Below are 18,468 nucleotides of genomic sequence, written 5' to 3'. Positions count from 1 at the left end.
TGCGAACATCCGCCCCCAATCAATTTTTCAAAGTTCTTGTCTAATGTCATGGAAATTGGCCTTCCTCCAATTTAGAACTCTTCGATCCAGTCTCTCCTTTTCTATCACGGTTTTAAAACTAATAGAATTATAGTTGCTGGCCACCAAGTGCTACCCTACTGACACCTCAGTCACCTGCCCTGCCTTATTTCCCAAGAGCAGGTCAAGTTTTGCACCTTTTTCACTAGTACATCCACATACTGAATCAGAAAAATTTCTTGTACACACTTGACATATTTCTCTCCAATCTATGTTTGGAAAGTTAAAATCCCCAAACGTAAACAATCCTATTATTCTTATAGGTAACTGAGATCTCCTTGCAAATTTGTTTCTCAATTTCCTGCAGACTATTGGGGGTCTATAATACAAGCCTAATAAGGTGATCATCCCTTTCTTATTTCTGTTTCACCCCAATAACTTCCTGGATGTACTCCCAGGAATATCATCCCTAAGTACAGATGTAATGTTATCTCTCATCAAAAATGCCACTTCTTCTCTCTTGCCCCCCTTTCTATCCTTCATATAGCATTTGTAACCTGGAACACTAGCTTGTAGCACTGGGTGTAATCCAGATATTTCTACCCTTGAGAACCTCCTTTTCCATATTCTTCCTTCAGAATCTCATCCTTTTCTCTTTCTATGCTGTTAGTTCTAATGTGTACAACAACTTCCTGCTGGTCTCTCTCCACTTTGAGAGCATTCTGCAACCTCTCTGAAATATCCTTGATCCTGGCATCAGGGAGGCAACACACCAGTCTGATTTCTTGCTGCTGGCCGCAGAAACATCTGTCTGTGCCTCTGACTAGAGAATCCCCTATCACAATCGATTGCTTGGAACCTGACGTACCCTTCATTATATTAGAGCTATTCTCGGTACCAGAAGCTTGCTAATTGTGCTATGTTCTCCTGAGAATCAATCACCCCCCATATTTTCCAAAACAGCATACTTGTTTAAGATGGGGATAGCTGCAGGAGACTCCGACACTACCTGTCTTCCTCTCCTACCTTTCCTGGAGGTAACCCATCTACCTGACTGTATCTGTGATTTTTCTCCCTTCCTATAACTGCCATCCAACATACCCCCTAGCTCTTGTAAATTCCTTATTGCCTCCAACTGCCGCTCCAATCGATCCATGAGATCTAATAGGATTCACAACTAAACAGGCATCTGCATACATAATCATCAGTAACATGAAAATTCTCCCTCATCTCCCACATATGACAGGAAGAGCACGTAATTCTACTAAAAGCCATCTTTGCTCCTTAGCAATCTACAGACTCAGAAAATAGCACCATCATATTGCGTTAAAAAGCACTCCTCCAGGCTAACGTAGTACCGAGGTTTTATCATTTTAAAATTTAATCAAGAGATAAATCTCAATAAAACATATAATCAAAAAGAACCGATTCTGCTCACTATTTACAGCAAGGTTACACTTAAAAACTATGCACGTACCTTCTCCTGTGCTGTAAGCTGTCCCATACAGGTTCCTCCAAAGTCCGCTGTGAATTTTGCTGTTTATTAATTTTTCCTAGATGCACTCCAATCCTATTGAACTCAAACAGCAAAGGCAGTAATTGTGCAGAATCACTGATATGTCAGAGAGCAATGTCAGTTTCTTTCTCTGACCATGTGGTCACTGCCTTTGTCTGTTGTTCTCTTTTTTAAAGTGCCATTGTTTTGGCACTTTTTTTTCTTAGATTTCCAAAACTATGCAACAGCATATGAAACAGTAATTGCCGCTCCTGGAATTTGAGGAAATCACCTCCAACATCTAAAATACCTCAAAAAATTAGCAGCTCTTACAGCCACAAATTTTTCCTGTCATCGATGTTGGATCACCCCTATAATCTGAATAGTTAGCTTGTATTTTTAGCTACTTGGTCTGCTCTTTTCAAAACACAGTGGCCCCAGCTTGGCAAGGAATCACACTTATTGCTGGTGATGCCACCATCTCAGCTTTACTGTAACATTACTGACAACGTAGATCTGGTCACCAAATCCTTTAGGTCTATCCCCACTTCTTGTGTTTAAGGTGTACTGATACAATTTTTATAATGTGTTCTTTCCCTAGCAATTGCATTCAGCAGCACCTCATGACTAATAGTGTATCAGATGCTGCCAGTACCCTGGTTTCCATGGCAGAATTAGATATAAAGCTTAAAGAGTCATCTTGTACTCATCTGCTCAACTTCATAAGATCCACGGTCAAATTCTGGCACAAAATTCTCAAGGACAGACTAACTAAGTAAGTACTTTGTAAAATAAATACTCAGTATCAGATGCCAGAAAGAAGAGGTTTGAATGTTATCAGTGTCAGAGCTTTTTGTGTAATAGAATAAAAGTTGGCAAAAATGAAATTCCAGAGTAGAAAGCAGTCATTGGGCTTTTTCTCTTTATAATGTTAACTTGTATAAAATTGTCTTCCAACAATAAGGAATTGTTATTGCCCACATATCATGTTTGATTTTTCAGGAGATTCCTCATTCTATGAAAGAATGACCCAATGCCTGGTCTGTATTGTAATCTTCTGGACTGTTAATTATGAATGACCAGTGGGAGAACCAAGGGAGGCCATTTGCCTACTTTTCTCTCCAGGCAAAAATATGAAAGCATCTAAAAAGTGCCAAAAACAATATTTTCCAAATAGAATATAAATTAAAGTAGTCTTTCCTCAATGTAGAAAAATTTTCCTCCATCTTTTGGATATGGCGTTGAACTTAGGCCTTGTCCACCATCTGGAATGTAGTTACTCTACTTGAAGAAGACAGGAGAGTCCCTTTGGTATTTTGATCAGCTTTTAGCCCTCAGCTAATAGCTCAACAATTGTTATGAGCATTGTATGTGAAAACTTGTGTGCAATTTTGCTATTGCATTTCTGTACATCACAACAATGAATAATTAAAATAGCTCAACTTCAAAAAGTACTTAAATGATAGGTTGTAACAGATCATTTGACAAAATTTGTAAATTGCGCTTTCTAAATGTAAGTTCAGTCTCCAATTTTTTTATACATCAAGCCTCCTCATCTTATGGTCCACAAGCTGTGTCTTATTATGTCTACTTTGTTTTCACCAACTACCTTTGCTTATACTTTATGGCTGGCATCTTCCAAAGCATCTCTTATAGTTTTAGATAATTTTCCTTTTGTTTATAACTTGACTTCTTCAATATGAGGGAGGATTGCAGTGACTCTGTAGCAGGTCAAATTTAATCAGACTTCCTACAGTAACAGAAAGTGCATTGTCAGCTGTTGGGTAATAATCAACTTAGAGCATTTCTAATGATATTGTCCCTTTATATGAGGAAATTGTGAATATTAAAATTGAAGAGAATAGAAATCAAAAATGTAAAAAAAAGGACCAGTAATGTAAAGCAATTAAGGATAGTTGTGACTTGATAAAAATTTGGAGGGTCTGTGCATGCCAGTATAGAGAGGAAGAATGAGAAATGGGACAGTAATTGATTCTTTGAGAGACTGAGAAAGTGCTGCACTATGAATAATAAAACACTTTGAAGAGCATGTAAGAACAGAAAACAACTTGAAGGTGAAAAGAAAATAATATGATCAAATAAAATCCTGATTAAAATGCAAGGAAATGAATAAATTATATGTGAGTTGGAATGTTATACAGCTACAAAGTACTATTTGTTTCTCTACTTTCTTGTTGATGTTCTTCCTGCCTAAAGACTTGATTCTTACTTCAGACTAGTATCACAGATATCACAAGAAGCTAGTTATTTTAATTGACGCAAAGTTTTGGAAGGCTGTTTGACTGTAGAGTCAGCAGTATGGGGCAAGGAGTAATTGTTATACTGGTTCATGTTTAGATGTAACATGTACCCTTCCATGTATGATTGCTGGATAACAATCAGAAGTGGAAGGCCTATCAAATAATCGTCCCCTCTTCTGAACTTGAGAGCCTTGGAAGTTCTGTTTATATAAGTGATTTACAAGTGTGTATGCCAGATTTCTAAAAATTATCATGAAACATTTTTCTCTATAGTGATTTTGAAGAAGTCTTAAAGCAACTGCATTGGCCTTTGATTGGGCCTCCACAGTCCCAGATTCCTGCCTTGGCATCAACCGCAAACTCGGCAGAATTCAACAATAACTTGGAAACACTTTTTATTCAGCTTCTGAAGTTACAGACATCGTATCCTTTTTCATTTGGCATCAATAAAGTAATAGTACTCATAGTTTCTTCAGATAAGAATGACTAGAAAATCCATTGTGCTTTGTCAGCATAAAGACATCTGGGTTTAATTCTATAGTTTCTTCTTTTGGTTGAGGGATATCAAGTCTCAGTTACCAAGAGTTGTAAGTAGAACTTGCTGAATAAACGTGGCAAGTCTAGCAGCATCCGTATAGAGAGCAACAGAGATAACATTTCACGCCCAGTATGACTCCTCTTCAGAACTTATGAAAAATAGTCACATTAGATTTGAAACATTTACTCTTTCTCTCTGCACAGTGCTGCCAGACCTACTGAGATTTTCCAGCATTTTATTTCAGGTCTCCAGTACTCTGTCCTTTGTTTTTATGTCATTGAGTTATATGATCAGAAATGTGGAGGTGTACTTCCATTATGGGAGTTCTTCTGCAGCACAGAGCAATCAGAGAAAGGTATACCACATTCCCTTTTCACAGCAACCAGCTTCCAAATTCTGAAATGTAAAGATCCTATCAGCCACTTTGACAGCTGCTGTCAAACCTCAAGTACATTATTTAAGTGTGCCAGATGAGCAGGGGAATAGGGTGTCAAGTCAATAGTGGCTGAAAATGTGTTGCTGGAAAAGCGCAGCAGGTCAGGCAGCATCCAAGGTACAGGAAATTCGACGTTTCGGGCATAAACCCTTCATCAGGAATGAGGAAAGGGATGGTACCAGAGTAGGATGCCAGGTGAGTTGGAGTAGACTGCTAATTTAACAAGGTACAATGTCAGATAAGTAGTGTGCTGGAAGACATTTTATACAAGCCACATAGGATGCGAAGTAAGTAGAGTGTCACCTGGGGAACAAGTGGGGTTTTAGGTGTAGGATATCAGATGAGGGGGTAAGGGTAGGGTCCATGTGAGTAGCTGTCAGTGTGCACAGTGACAAGGGTGTATTGGGGTGGGATTTGAGTCTGGCAGAGGCCGAGGAGGGTGTGTGTTGGGTTTGGAAGTTTCAGGTCCTGTAGATTTGAAAGGGCAGAAAACGAAGTTTGCGATGTGAAAACGGGGGGGGGGGGTGGGGGGGGCGAGGTCCAGTTAGGGGAGGGTAGGTGAGTTAATTCTTTGGGGCAGGGGTGATGGGTCCAGGTTGGAGTGGTTGAAGTAGGATTAAATTCCAGAAAATGGGAAGTTTGTCAGGTTTAGAATGTGTGAGGGGTAAGGGCTTAGTTTATTTGTTATTCAGGAGTAGTCTGATATTTCCCAAGTAACTGTTTTACTTATTTTCAATTGAACCATTTGAAATCTCCAATTTAAATGAAGACTTTTGCAGGGTTCCAGGCACAGAGGAATTGCTTAGTGGAAAATTAAATTTTCCAGGCAACTCTTCGAGGAGCATGCTACAATGGAATGCCACAGGATCCCACTGCACAACTTCTATCTATATTGGCATAATGGCTGTCTGGTCAATGGAAAATCCAGGCCATTTACAGGGGAACCTTGATTATCCGAACGTGATGGGCGGGCACTAATTTGTTCGGATAATCAATTATTCAGTTAATCTAGGGGGCTCCAAAGTCTGCTCCTCGTTCAGGAGACTGCAGCAGCACACAGCAAGCGAGGTCCCGCCTCCCTGCACCCCCCCCCCCCCCCCCCCCCCCCCAATCCCAACACTGCCCCCATCCCATTACTTGCCCCCAACCCATCCAACAACACCCCCTCCGCCCCAACCCCATCCAACACTGCCCCCCGCCCCCAACACTGTCCAACACCGCGCCACACCTCCTGCCCCCAACATCGTCCATCACTGCCCTACCCCCGAAACCTTCCCTTGCCAGCCAACCACCTTCCAACACCGCGCCCCCGTCCCCTGTCCAACACTGCCCCCCGCAACCAACCCCATCTCGCCCCAACACCACCCCCACACTCCAATGCAACACCCCCCCCAACACCATCTAACACTGCCCTCAACCCCGTAGACACCCACCCCCTCTTCGGGGCAGCTGGACTGGACACCAACAACAAGACTGCTGCAGTTGCCTTTGTGCGGTAAGTCTCCAAATAGTGTGCATGCACACACACACACACAATCCTGTACAGGACAATGTTGGGGAGATTATCTGGGGAAGTGGGGTTTAGGGTACACCCCTGTGTAGAACTCTAGAGAAAGTGTGGGGAGAGAGAGAGGGCAGGAGGTCACTCATTTGGAGATGGTGCCTGTTTAATCACTGTAAACAAAAGACACAATCACTGTTGGAAACAAGTCTTTGATGTAATGTTTCCATCAGGACCTGGAGATCTCTTTTGAGTAATCCAATTTTCGGATAATTAGTATTCGGATATTTGGGGCTCCTCTGTAGTTTGTATGACTTTACTTTGTTCCTTCTCTGGGTATCACATTCCTAATGTAGTAACTAGTTTTGACCAGGAGATGGTGATAAATATTTGATAAAGAAGTTAGGTTGGTTTTGTTGGTCATAAGTACTTAACATGGTGTGCATCAAATTCCTTGCCGACCATAAACCTGTCATTTGACAGTCTGTTGCTTGAGGGCTTTTGGTTTCTTGGCTGCATTTTTCAGTTTGAAACATATGGTTTCCAAGATCTAAACTTTTTTTCTCCAATAACTCTTCTCATTTGTCTCTTGAATTTATTGCCAGTTATTATTGTTCGATAAAATCTTTGCATAAGAAGAAATCTTGTTTAAAGCTAGATGTAACTGTTTCCTGTTGGAATTTAATAAACTTTGGGGAGCATTTGATGCCTCACGTATAAAATTGAGATCAGTACTTATTCTTTGAGACATAGATTTATTTTACCCTTAACTTATTGATGCAGAGATGAGCTGGTAACTAAACAAAAACAACTACCAGAGAAGTATGAAATTCCTCCTTCCTTACCTATTGCAATTCCCATACAGCTCATGTTACTACCGTTGCAGAAGAGATTTAAATACCACTTTTCTGGGAACAGACAAACCAATTTGATAAACAAGGTTTGACATTATTTTGAAACTTGTATTTCAGATTACGGCAAAGCTTTATTTGTTAGTGTGATACAGCAAACTTTACTACGCTTGGAAAAGTCTAATCCAAATTTATGATCCGATCGTAAGAGCCAACTCCAGCGTTCACTAAGATCATGACTGATCCGATTCTGGTTATATCTACATTTCCCCGGCTCTCCCTTATAACCCTAGACTCAGTTGACAATCAAAAATCTGTTGAACTTGGCCTTGAATTTTTCCATGACCCAGTCTTCACTGCCGTCAGAAGTTGAAAATTTCCAAAAGTTAATGCCCTCTGAGAGAAGGGCATTAAAAGGGAGACTCTTTATCCTTAAACTATTGTAGATTCCCCTATGGGGAAACAATCCTGTCAACATGCACCCTATCAAGAACCTTATGCTTCAATCAGATCTTAGTCTTCTAACTGCCCATGAACGCAGACTCAGTCTGCTCAAACCTTCCTTAAAAGACAGCCCCTTCATCACAGAAATTAACCTAGTGAAACTTCTCTGAACTGCTTTTAATGCAAGCATATTCCTCCTCAAGTAAGGAGATTAAAACTCTATGTAGTACCCCAGATGCAATCTCATCAAAGTCCTGTATAGTTGTAACATAGAGTCATAGAGATTTACAAGATTTCCATACTTCTATACTTCATATCCCTTGCAATAAAGCCAGCATTCCAGTTGTCTTCCTAATTGTTTGCTTTTCCTGCATGCTAATCTTTTGTGATTCATATACAAGGACACCCAGATCCTGCTACTGGATCCAATATATTTTACTTGATGGTTTCAGATGAAATATTCAAAGATTTAATCAGGAACAGTTCCAACTTTTACTGCATTTTTACTTTCTGTATTAATTCAGATGTAGTTGTGTGAAATAAAACCTTCTGATTTTACTTCAAAGGCTTAGATTTTGTAGCCTGTGGTGAAAAAAATGGCACTTGCCATTCATTGCACTTGCAACTCCTCACAGACTCTTAGCACTTTAGTGGCAGATAATGATGTTTAGAGATCCTTTACAGTGCGGCACTGCCTGCACAATACCTGTGAATTGTGTGAGCAAGGCAAAACCTGCCAGTTCAATTGATTAGATTGCAGAATTCTAACTGAACCAAGCAGTCTAATCACAAAATGTTAGGGAATTTAATTCGAAGTAAAATAATGAACAAAAAACAAAATTGAAGGGAAAAGAATCATGTGGAAAGATAAGAGAAATCCAAAATTTTATGCTAAAGGAATGAAATTCTTCATTTCTGCAAGAGATTGTTTGACAGTCAAACTTATCATGCAATTTGAAATATCCATTTACCCCTAAATGTACAAACCTTAACATTTAGGTAAATATTGGTAGCGACAGTAACTTCAAGCCCTTATTTATTTTAATTCTTAGTCTTTTTGAAATGACACTGGTTTAGCAAAATTTGTGACAAAGCAGGGCAGATTGGACAGAGTCCAGATTTCCCACATTTAAATACACCTGCCCAGATCTCAAAGGTTTCTGATCAATTTACTCCATAATAGTGAGCAGTGATAGCCTTGCAGTTATTCTTACATATTTCCAAAATAACCTGGTCAGAGATGTTAATGCACACTTCTTGGGAAGTTGGGACTTGAACCTGGCTCAGAGATAGGGAGCTGAAAATGTGTTGCTGGAAAAGCGCAGCAGGTCAGGCAGCATCCAAGGAACAGGAGTATCGACATTTCCGAGTCCTTCAGTAGTGCTATAAGGCAGCGCACCACAATCTTCTCTGGGCAATTAGGGATGGGCAATAAATTCTAGCCTAGCCAGTGATACCTACATCCCTTGAATGAATAAAAAACACCTGATAGTCATATTTATAGGGGAAGAAAAACAAGTTAACAATGCAAATAATTTAAATTTTATGTGAACTTGCCTTAAGTAGCCTTGTAGAGTATATAATAAAGGCATATGAAAGCAGAAGTCTGATTTGAATATTATTTAATGACTTCTTAGTAGATGTTGAAGAGGAGGAAGTGAAGATGGCCTCTCTATTTTTACTGTTATCTACAAAACTGAATCTCCAGCAACTGAAGGCATAAATAGGAGCCATTGGGAAGTCATGGAAAAAGTAAAAAACATTTCCTTTCTTGCAGAGAGTTTGAAGAACATTTTAATATGTATAAATATTTTTATTTCTAACATTAAATAATTTTAATTTTCTACTGGACTCCCTTCATGACAGGTAGCATGTAAATGGAAAGTATTTTATATATTCAATTAGGAGAGGTGGGCTTTGGTGTCTGGTGTCTTGGCTAGCATTAATTACTCAATCCTAAATGCCCTTGACCAGGTGGTAGTGAGCAGTCTTCTTGAAACCCTACAGTCTTTGGGGTGTAGAAACAACCGCTGGTTGGAAGGGATTTTCAGCATCTTGACTCAGTGACAGTAAAGGAACTGCAATAAGTTTTCCAGTCAGAATGGTGTGTTTGGAGAGGAATTTTTGTAGGTGGTTTGTGTTCTCGTGCATCTGCTGCCCTTGTCTTTATGTTTGGAAGTGGTTGTGTGTTTTGAAAGTGCTGTCTTAAGAGACTTGGTGAATTTATCCAGTAGATCTTGTCAATAGTACTCACTACTTCTGCTGTGTGTCTGATGGAGGAAGTGAACATTCGTGAAATTGATGCCCATCAAGTAGGCCTCTTTGCCCACTGTTCCATCTGTCCTGCTGCCTTCAAGTATATGCCTACTGAGGTCTCTCTGATCCTCTATTCTTCTTGGGACCTCATACCTCTCACTTTTCAGGATTGAATTCCATTTGCCACTTTTCAGCCTATCTGTCCAGCTTGTCTATATTGTCTTGTAGTCTGAGGCTTTCCTTTTCACTAATTACCACAATAGCACAATTTTCATGTCGTGTGAACTGACTGATCATACCTCCTCCATTCATATCTAAATCATTTATGTGCACAGCAAACAGCAAGGAACCCAGCACTGAACCCTGTGGTACACTACTGGGCATGGTTCTAGTCGCAAAAACCATCACCCACTGATTTCTGCAACTAACCAAATTTGCTAAATTATTCTGTATCTCATGCAGACGTAGCTTTTTTTTAAATAGATATTTTTATTAAAAATTTAACATATTTTTACAAGTTTACAAATAAAAACCCCCAAGTATAAACATTGATATACAATTAAATCTTAAATAAATAATAACCAAAATCTATCAAACAGAAAAAAAGAGATACCGAGAAAAAAAAACTCAACTAACTACTAATCTAACCTACAACTAACCAGAGTGTATAATTAAATCTCTTACATTATTCAGGGGGGAAAAAAAACGACGGATAGCACAGAAATTGAGTAGTGAGATACATGCTTGGAATGTGTTAAAATCAAATCATAACAAAACCTGTATTCGTGCAGGATTCTTCTCCCAAGGGGCCCCGGACCAGCCAGGTTCGCTATCTCAATTAAATAAAAGCCCTTGTTAGGATGGCCGAAATATCTGTATTTGTGTAATTCAAGAAGGGCTGCCATATTTTATGGAATAATTCGGTCTTTTGGTGCACCATGTTTGTAAGGAAGTCAAGGGGAATACATTCCATAATTATTCTGTGCCAATTCAAAAGTCCAGGGGGGAGACTTAGCTTCTTAATCAGTCTGCCATGTAAGACCTTGTCAAAAGCCTTACTGAATGATGTATCACTTGAAATTTCATTGATGCTAATGAAAAGATGTATTCTGCTATTTTGCTTGGGAGGGCTTTTATTTTTAAAGACTTTAATGTACTATCATCCCTGAACCTAAAGCAGGCAATGTTTTTACATCTTTTAACTTTGCTTATCTGCCTTGTTAAGGCTTTCCAGGTGACAGTTTAACTGATCCACTCCACACACTGTTGAGGAGCAGCCACTAACTGGTAAAGCACAAATGAATGAAGCAGACACCAAGTTACCCATGGCCTGACTTGAACTTTCAGCAACTAATAATATATTTTTATAATGTTCATTTTCATCATACTCATCATCAGAACCTTTTTATATCATGAATTATTTGAAATACTCGTTTTTGACCAGTTCCTTGTGGTAAAGATACTTTGGCTAATGTCAGAAATATGTATTAATCATTCCCTGTGCAATTCTATGCTTCATTTGCTTTCAGCTGTAATTCACCTGAGAATTTCTTTTAGCAATTCCCTATTAGTACATGTGTCTGCGACAAGGCCCCTGATGACTTCACATAGATTTCAAACAAATTATATTTTTTTGTAAATCTTTTCCATAAACTATAATGAACTCAGCAGCAGTTCACCTTTGTGTCTAAATCAAAATCACATATTCAGTTCTGAAAATATCAGGAAAATGTAAGATTAGCAGTCAAAGAAAAAGCCAAGGCCATACTTTGTTTCTTCTTGGTTAGGGAAGTAACCTGAGACCACATTTCCACCTCATTACTCCATTGTTTTTATGGTTCACATTCCAAAAACAAGACCTGTTAGCTTATCGTGTTTAGAGAGCCTGCAATGTGACTCAGTCATTTCATATATGGAACTGTGGAAACACTTCAGTCAAAAGAAAAGCTTTTTTATTTATCTTCCCAGATTAAAGTTAATCTTATGTTATATTCCTTGTCATCCATTTACTGAAACAGGAAATAGTCCGTGCTGCATAACTGTTTGCATTTCATGGTCTAATACAAACTATAGTCTGCTCTTTTCTTTTCCCAACCAACTCCCCTTATTGAGAAAGAGTTCTGAAGAAGAGCAGTATTGGACTAGATGCATTAACTGTCTCCTTAGATGCTGTCAGTCCTGCTGCGTTTCTCCATGAATTCTTAAATCCAGGTTAAGTTGCAGTATGCACCTGAGCTATTTTAAATAGTAACCTGTTTGAATAAGTAGCAAACATACACTTTTTATTTTATAGCCAGAGTGGTATCTGACACAAGTGCTTATGTGGATTGGAAATCATATTAAATTTTTTGAAGAGAAAATTCAGCCCATTGTGGATAAAACAGGCTCATCTTTGGACGCTAAGGTCAGTTTCCACACAATTTTATGAAGAAAACTATGCTTTTTGGAAATAATTTCTAAAATATAATGCTTTAAATTTTTTTACAAGTATTATTTTAATATGAAATTTTTAAAATATTTGAAGAAACAATTGCTTGTTTTAGCTGTGTAATGTTGTCAGCATGTTTCACAGTTTGGTTAAGAGAAGCTGAAAAACCGAGTGAGTTTTTCAAAATCAAAGCTAGCTGAGTCGTTGGGTTGAAAAGTTAAAATATCTTACTTTCAGTCAAAGCAAATGAGATTTTCTACCAGCCTGTTTCTGATAGGTGGGGATATTTTAAATCTGTAGAACCGTATTTATCCTTGTTTATTGTTGCTGTTACTTCCCTTCGTTTTGCCTCTACCCTTATCTCTGACCTTGTCAAATGTGAAATGCAACTTCTACAAACTAAAAGATTAGAAACATTTTTCAGAAATTGCACAAAATAGAACCTGTACATTTAGTCTGCCTTATAAAGCATTTTTCTTTGCCTGAATAATTACAAGACTGGTTTCTAATAAACAGCTGTTAGGATGATGAAGTTGGCAGTTAAAAATTTATAGGACAGTTGAACTGCAATATTTTACACTAGTGTTATCCTTGTAGCATGCATTCACTGTTTACGCATTGCTTTATGCACAGTTGCAAAAAAGGTATATTTTGTCATGGTTTGTTTCCAAAAATTAGGGCGTGCAATGCCAGAACATATTATCAGATCATACCTTACTCAAAAAAGCTTATGATGAAACTTGGCAATGTTTAGTCAAAATTATTCCAGTAACATGTTTCCACTTGCCCTTGTTGTTTAGCTGGAGTTCTCACGGGGTCTAGTGATGTTGGTTTTGGAGAAGATGTCTGCTGATATTCCCAAGCTCCTCTATGATGATAACCTGTTTTGCCACGTGGTAGATGAAATCTTGTTGTTTGAGAAAGAGCTGCATAGTGCCTATGGTTATCCCAACAACCTCCCAAGCTGTATGCATATCCTTTCAGAAGAGACCTGCTTTCAGAAATGGTTGACAGTGGAAAGAAAATGTAAGCACGGATAGAACTTTTAGATATCTAAGGAATGTCGGTTATATTAATGAGTAATTCTTCTGGAACTTATTTTCTGTGGGTACAGAATCAGTACAGTCTAATATCTTGTAGTTTTTGCATGCCTAAGGTATATATAAAATTGATTTTAAAATCCTATTGGATAGATAATATTTTATAAGCACTATTTTATATATGTAAAATAATGCATTATACTGAAACAAATTATATACAAATATATTTCTGCTCTTTAAAAATTAATTCAAAGCAATAGACATTCAATGCTGATTTATGAAGATCTGAATTATTATCTACAGTTTTGTATTTCAGTTGCTTTAGAAAAGATGGACTCTGTCTTGTCTTCAGAGACTGCTTGGACATCTCAGTATAAGGATATTGTTGATGTAGATGAGATGAAAGCTCCAGATTGTGCTGAAACATTCATGACACTTCTTCTAGTTATTACAGGTAAAGCAGACTTAGATTATATAGGACGTAAACAGGCAATTTGCTCCATGCCAACCTGTGTTCATACTATCAAGCCACCTGATATCCTTCTTCATGTAATTGTGAACATAATCTTCTGTCCTTTCTCCCCCTTGTATTCTTGTTTATTTCCCTTAAATTCATTTACTTGATTTTCCAAAATCCTATGCTAATAAGCTGCACGTTTTCACAACTCTGTCTAAATTCATTTCTTCTGAATTCTTATTTGATTTCTTTTAGCTTATCAATGAGTATATGCTGATGGAATTGGCAGGCTGCTGGAACTCTGAGTTGGTGACCTTGTCCTGTCAGGAGATGCTGAGGATATGTCAGAGACAGCAAACATGTAAATCATTCAGCATTTCCTCCTTAGTTTTTGTTGCACAGGAATCATCACTAGAATGGAGCACATGGATGACAGATGTTTAGGAGACTCATTTGGGTATTCACAGTCAGGATGTCCTTGTTCAACATTCCATCGCAGCTTGGATATGATCGCTGCAGCTTTTGAGATGTACGTGTTGAGTTCAACATCAAATGGCAGATTATTGGTGATTGTGGATCCTAGATATTGAGGCTATCACCAACTTACAATGTCACAGCTGATAACTGGCAGTATAGCAACATCCTGGATCACAACGTTCCTCTTCCTGATGCTGCTGATCAAACCAAACTTTTAACAGATGTCGCAGAGTGACCTTATATGTGACAATATTATGTCGGACCTTTTGGAAATCTAGTTAAACAATATCTATTGTATTACCATTATTAGCCGATACAGTTCAGTACTTTATTTCCTTACATCCAAGTATACTGTAGCATATTTGCAAAACTGCTTTATAGAATTTGTATTCATTTCACCAAACTGGCAAGGAAAGGCATGGAAGGTCCACAATCCCTTTGCTTTCTTTGACAGGTATGATTTGACTACCCTCGAATGAACTTTACAGTCAAGGTTTAAATAAGTTGTGCAAAGTTTCTCCCTATCCAATATCGATGATTGGAAAGCATTTGGAATCCTTATTTCACCATGTTCAACTTTGACTAGTTTCCTTTACTTTGATGATATTTTAATAAAAGCATACAGAATAATCAGAACTTTTTTAAAATTTATTTTGTGGGATGTGGGTGTCACTGAGTGGCTGGCATTTATTGCCTGTCCCTAGTTGCCCTTGAGAAGGTGGTGGTGAGCTGCCTTCTTGAACCACTGCAGTCCACCTGCTGTGGGTTGACCCATGATGTCATTAGGGAGGGAATTCCAGAATTTGACCCAGTGACAATGAAGGAACAGTGATATGTTTCTAAATCAGGATGATGAGTGGCTTGGAGGGAAACTTGAAGGAAGTGTTGTTCCCTAACATCTGCTGTCCTAGGCCGCTCAGTAGCTCGGTAGTTGCCACTGCTGTCTCACAGCACCAGCGACCCACGTTCGATTCCAGCCTCGGGTAACTGTCTGTGTGGAGTTTGCACATTCTCCCAGTGTCTGCATGGATTTTCTCCCACAGTCCAAAGATGTGCAGGTTAGATGAATTGACCATAGTGTTCAGGGCTATGTAGGTTAGGTGCATTAGTCAGGGTTAAATGGAGGATAATAGGGTCGAGGAATGAGTTTAGGTGGATTGCTCTTCAGAGGGTCCATGTGGACCTGTTGAGCCAAAGGCCCTGTCTCCATACTGTAGGGATTCTATGAATTTTGGATGGAAGTGGTGGTAGGTCGAGGGTGCTATCTGAGAACCTTTGGTGGATTTCTGCAGTGCATCTTGTAGATAGTACACACTGCTGCTACTGAACGTTGATGGTGGAAGGAGTGGATGCAGTGCCATTCATGCAGGCTGCTTTGTCCTGCATGATGTCAAATTTCTAGAGTGTTGTTGGGGCTGCACTCATCCAGGCAAGTGGGGAGCATTCCAACACACTCCTGACTTGTGCAGAACTCAACTTTATCACTAGGACATTTTTTTATACATTACAATAAGTTCTGCATATTCAATTTAACAAATGTGCTGTCTGGCTGAGGATGAGGCATAGTTGCAAATATTGCTCATCACCAGCACCCCAGAGAAGGTGGTGGTGGGACTTCTCCAAGCTTGTGTTGATGACCATACACAATGATGTTACTTAGGGAGTTCCAGGAATTTGACAACGTAAGAAACCAATGATGGATGTCGAAGTTAAATTGTAACTGAATTGGTGAATGTAGTAGCATAGTAGTTACATTGCAACTAATGTCCCTCTCTGTCAGGGATTGCAAGCTTGAAAAGGTTAGGAGGGTTTTGTATTGAATTTGGGTAGTGGATAGGTGTCAATCAAATGCATTACTCCATCCTAGGTGTTAACTTTTATGAAACCTCTGGCTGGATCCATCTAGAGAGATTGTTGGTGTTCTGTCAAGTTCCTGACTTGAGTTTGTGTGTGATAAGGTGGCATTGATACGTCAAGAGGTGAGTTGTTTGTTTCAAATTATTAGCCTCTGTCCTGACATATGTTGATATGACTCATTAAGTTTAACCTCTGAACTAGTAACATTCTGGATGTTGATGCTAGGAATGGGTGTATGGTAATTGCAATACAGCTGAAGGCTATGTAAAGCTGGATGTTGATCATTGTCTAGCTCTTGCCTAGCTTGAATATGCTCTGCCATTTAATCAACTGAGCTTAGATATTACCGATGTCATACCATAGGCTGGGATTATTGAAGGAGTTGCGAATGTAGTTGAATGTTTTTGAATTATCTCTGAACACCCACATTCTTTCCCTCATGACAGGGCAGGTCATTGATGATGCTTGTAGGATTATGAAGATTGTAGAATTAAGGAACTATAGAAAAACTGAAATTCAAAGGGATGGCCTCAGGTTACCTTCTGATATTGGGCATCCAATGGCAGATGGAATTTAATCCTATTATGTGTGAGGGAATCCGTTTTGAGAGGTCTAATAAGGGAAAGAAATACACAATGAATGGTAGGTCCCTAGGAAGTACTGAGAAGCAAGGTACCTTGGTGTACAAGTCATCAGATCCCTGAAGGTGCCAGCAAGGTAGACAAGATAGTGAAGAAGGCATGCAGGATCCTTGCCATCAATTTGCTAGGGCATAAGGTAGAGGAGCAAGGAAGACTTCTTACAACTTTATAAAACATTGGTTAGACCACAGATGGAATATCATGTGCACTTCTGGTCACCACATTATCAGAGGGACATGATTGCACTGGAGAGGATGCAGAGGAAATTTTTATTTCATTCACACATTAGATGTGGGTGTCACCGGCTCGCCAGCATTTATTACCTGTTTTTATTTGCCCTTGAGAAGGGGTGGTGAGCTGCGTTCTTGAATGCTGCAGTCAGGTTCTATAGGTAGACCCACAATGTGCTGAGGAAAGGAATTCCAGAATTTGACCCAGCAACAGTGGAGGAACAGTGATATATTTCTAAGTCAGGATGATGAGTGGCTTGGAGGGGAACTTGTAGGTTGTGCTTTTCTCATGTATCTGCATCTCTTGACCTTTTTAGGTGGAAGTGATCATGTGTGTAGAAAGTGCTATTGAAGGGTATTTGGTGAATTTCTATAGCGCATCTTGTCGATAATACACACTGCTGCTGAGCATCATTGGTGAAGGGAGTGGACGTTTGCAAATGTGATGTCAATCAAGTGAGCTGCTTTGTTCTGAATGGTGTCAAGCTTCTTCAGTATTGCTGGAGCTATACTCATCCAGGCAAATGGGAAGTAATCCATCATATCAGGACATTGCTTATGATGAAAAGTCTCAGTTATGAGGAGAGTCTGGATAGGCAGGGTTTGTTTTCCTTGGAGCAGAGAAGGTTGTAGGGAAATCTGATTGAGATACACAAAGTTATGAGAGGCATAGATAGGTGAATTGTGAGAGTCTTTTCCCCATTGCAGAAGTGGCGAAAAACAGACAGCAAAAGTTTAAGGTGAGAAATAAGTGGTTTAGCAGATATCTGAGGAAAAATATTTTCTCCCAAAGAATGGTAGAAATACGGAATGGTTTGACTGAGAGAGCAATGGAGGCAGAAACTGTCTCAACATTTAAGAAGCATCTGGGTGATCATTTAAAATGCCAGAGCATAGTAGGCTGTGGACCAAATACAAGTAAATGGGACACAGTAGGCCTAAGTGACTATTTCTATGCTGTTTGACTATGATTCTAATGACAATCTGAAGTAAGTGCTCCAGTAGTAGGTGTCATACCTAGTTCTAAGGAAATTGGTTTTGAGTCAGTTGTGTAGTGTCACTGCAGGAGTTCCTCAGTGTACTGTCCTGTGTCCTATCATTTTCAATTGGTTCATCAATGGCCTGCCCTCCATTGTAAAGTCAGGAATGTGAATGCTTGCTTATGATTGTACAATGTCTAGTACCATTCACTGCTCTTCAGATACTAAAACAGTCAGCGTCTGTATGAAGCAAGACATGGACAACATTCGGGTGTCAGCTAATAAGTGTAATTCAGTGATAAGTGTTCCTACCACACTATCTCCCCTTGACATTCATTCTTATTATGATAATTGAATTCTCCACTATTAACAGCCTTGGAGTTAATGGATCAGTCACATAAATACTGTGGTTACAAGATCAATTCAGCGATAGGAAATTCTATGGCTAGTAACTCACTTCCTGACCCCAAAACCTGTGCAGTGTCTAAATGGCAACTATAAGGGCAAGAGTAGCAGATGCATGGAGATACAACATCTGCAAATTTCTTGTCAAGCCAC

General features: G+C 39.1%; 1 protein-coding gene across 2 annotated transcripts in view; it reads left to right on the top strand.

The window, feature by feature from the left end:
- Nucleotides 1-18,468, top strand: part of rint1 (RAD50 interactor 1) — a 46,194-nt gene that overhangs the window by 8,111 nt on the left and 19,615 nt on the right. For both annotated transcript variants that reach the window (XM_060843144.1, XM_060843145.1), the window contains 6 exons: nt 2,115-2,288; nt 4,048-4,197; nt 7,033-7,189; nt 12,094-12,204; nt 13,029-13,254; nt 13,585-13,722. In XM_060843144.1, the coding sequence (XP_060699127.1) occupies nt 2,115-2,288; nt 4,048-4,197; nt 7,033-7,189; nt 12,094-12,204; nt 13,029-13,254; nt 13,585-13,722 (956 nt within the window). The remainder of the gene's footprint in view (nt 1-2,114; nt 2,289-4,047; nt 4,198-7,032; nt 7,190-12,093; nt 12,205-13,028; nt 13,255-13,584; nt 13,723-18,468) is intronic.

Source organism: Hemiscyllium ocellatum, chromosome 23 (assembly GCF_020745735.1).
Source record: "Hemiscyllium ocellatum isolate sHemOce1 chromosome 23, sHemOce1.pat.X.cur, whole genome shotgun sequence".
NCBI classification, from domain to species: Eukaryota; Metazoa; Chordata; class Chondrichthyes; order Orectolobiformes; family Hemiscylliidae; genus Hemiscyllium; species Hemiscyllium ocellatum.
This window is presented reverse-complemented; position numbering and strand designations above follow the sequence as displayed.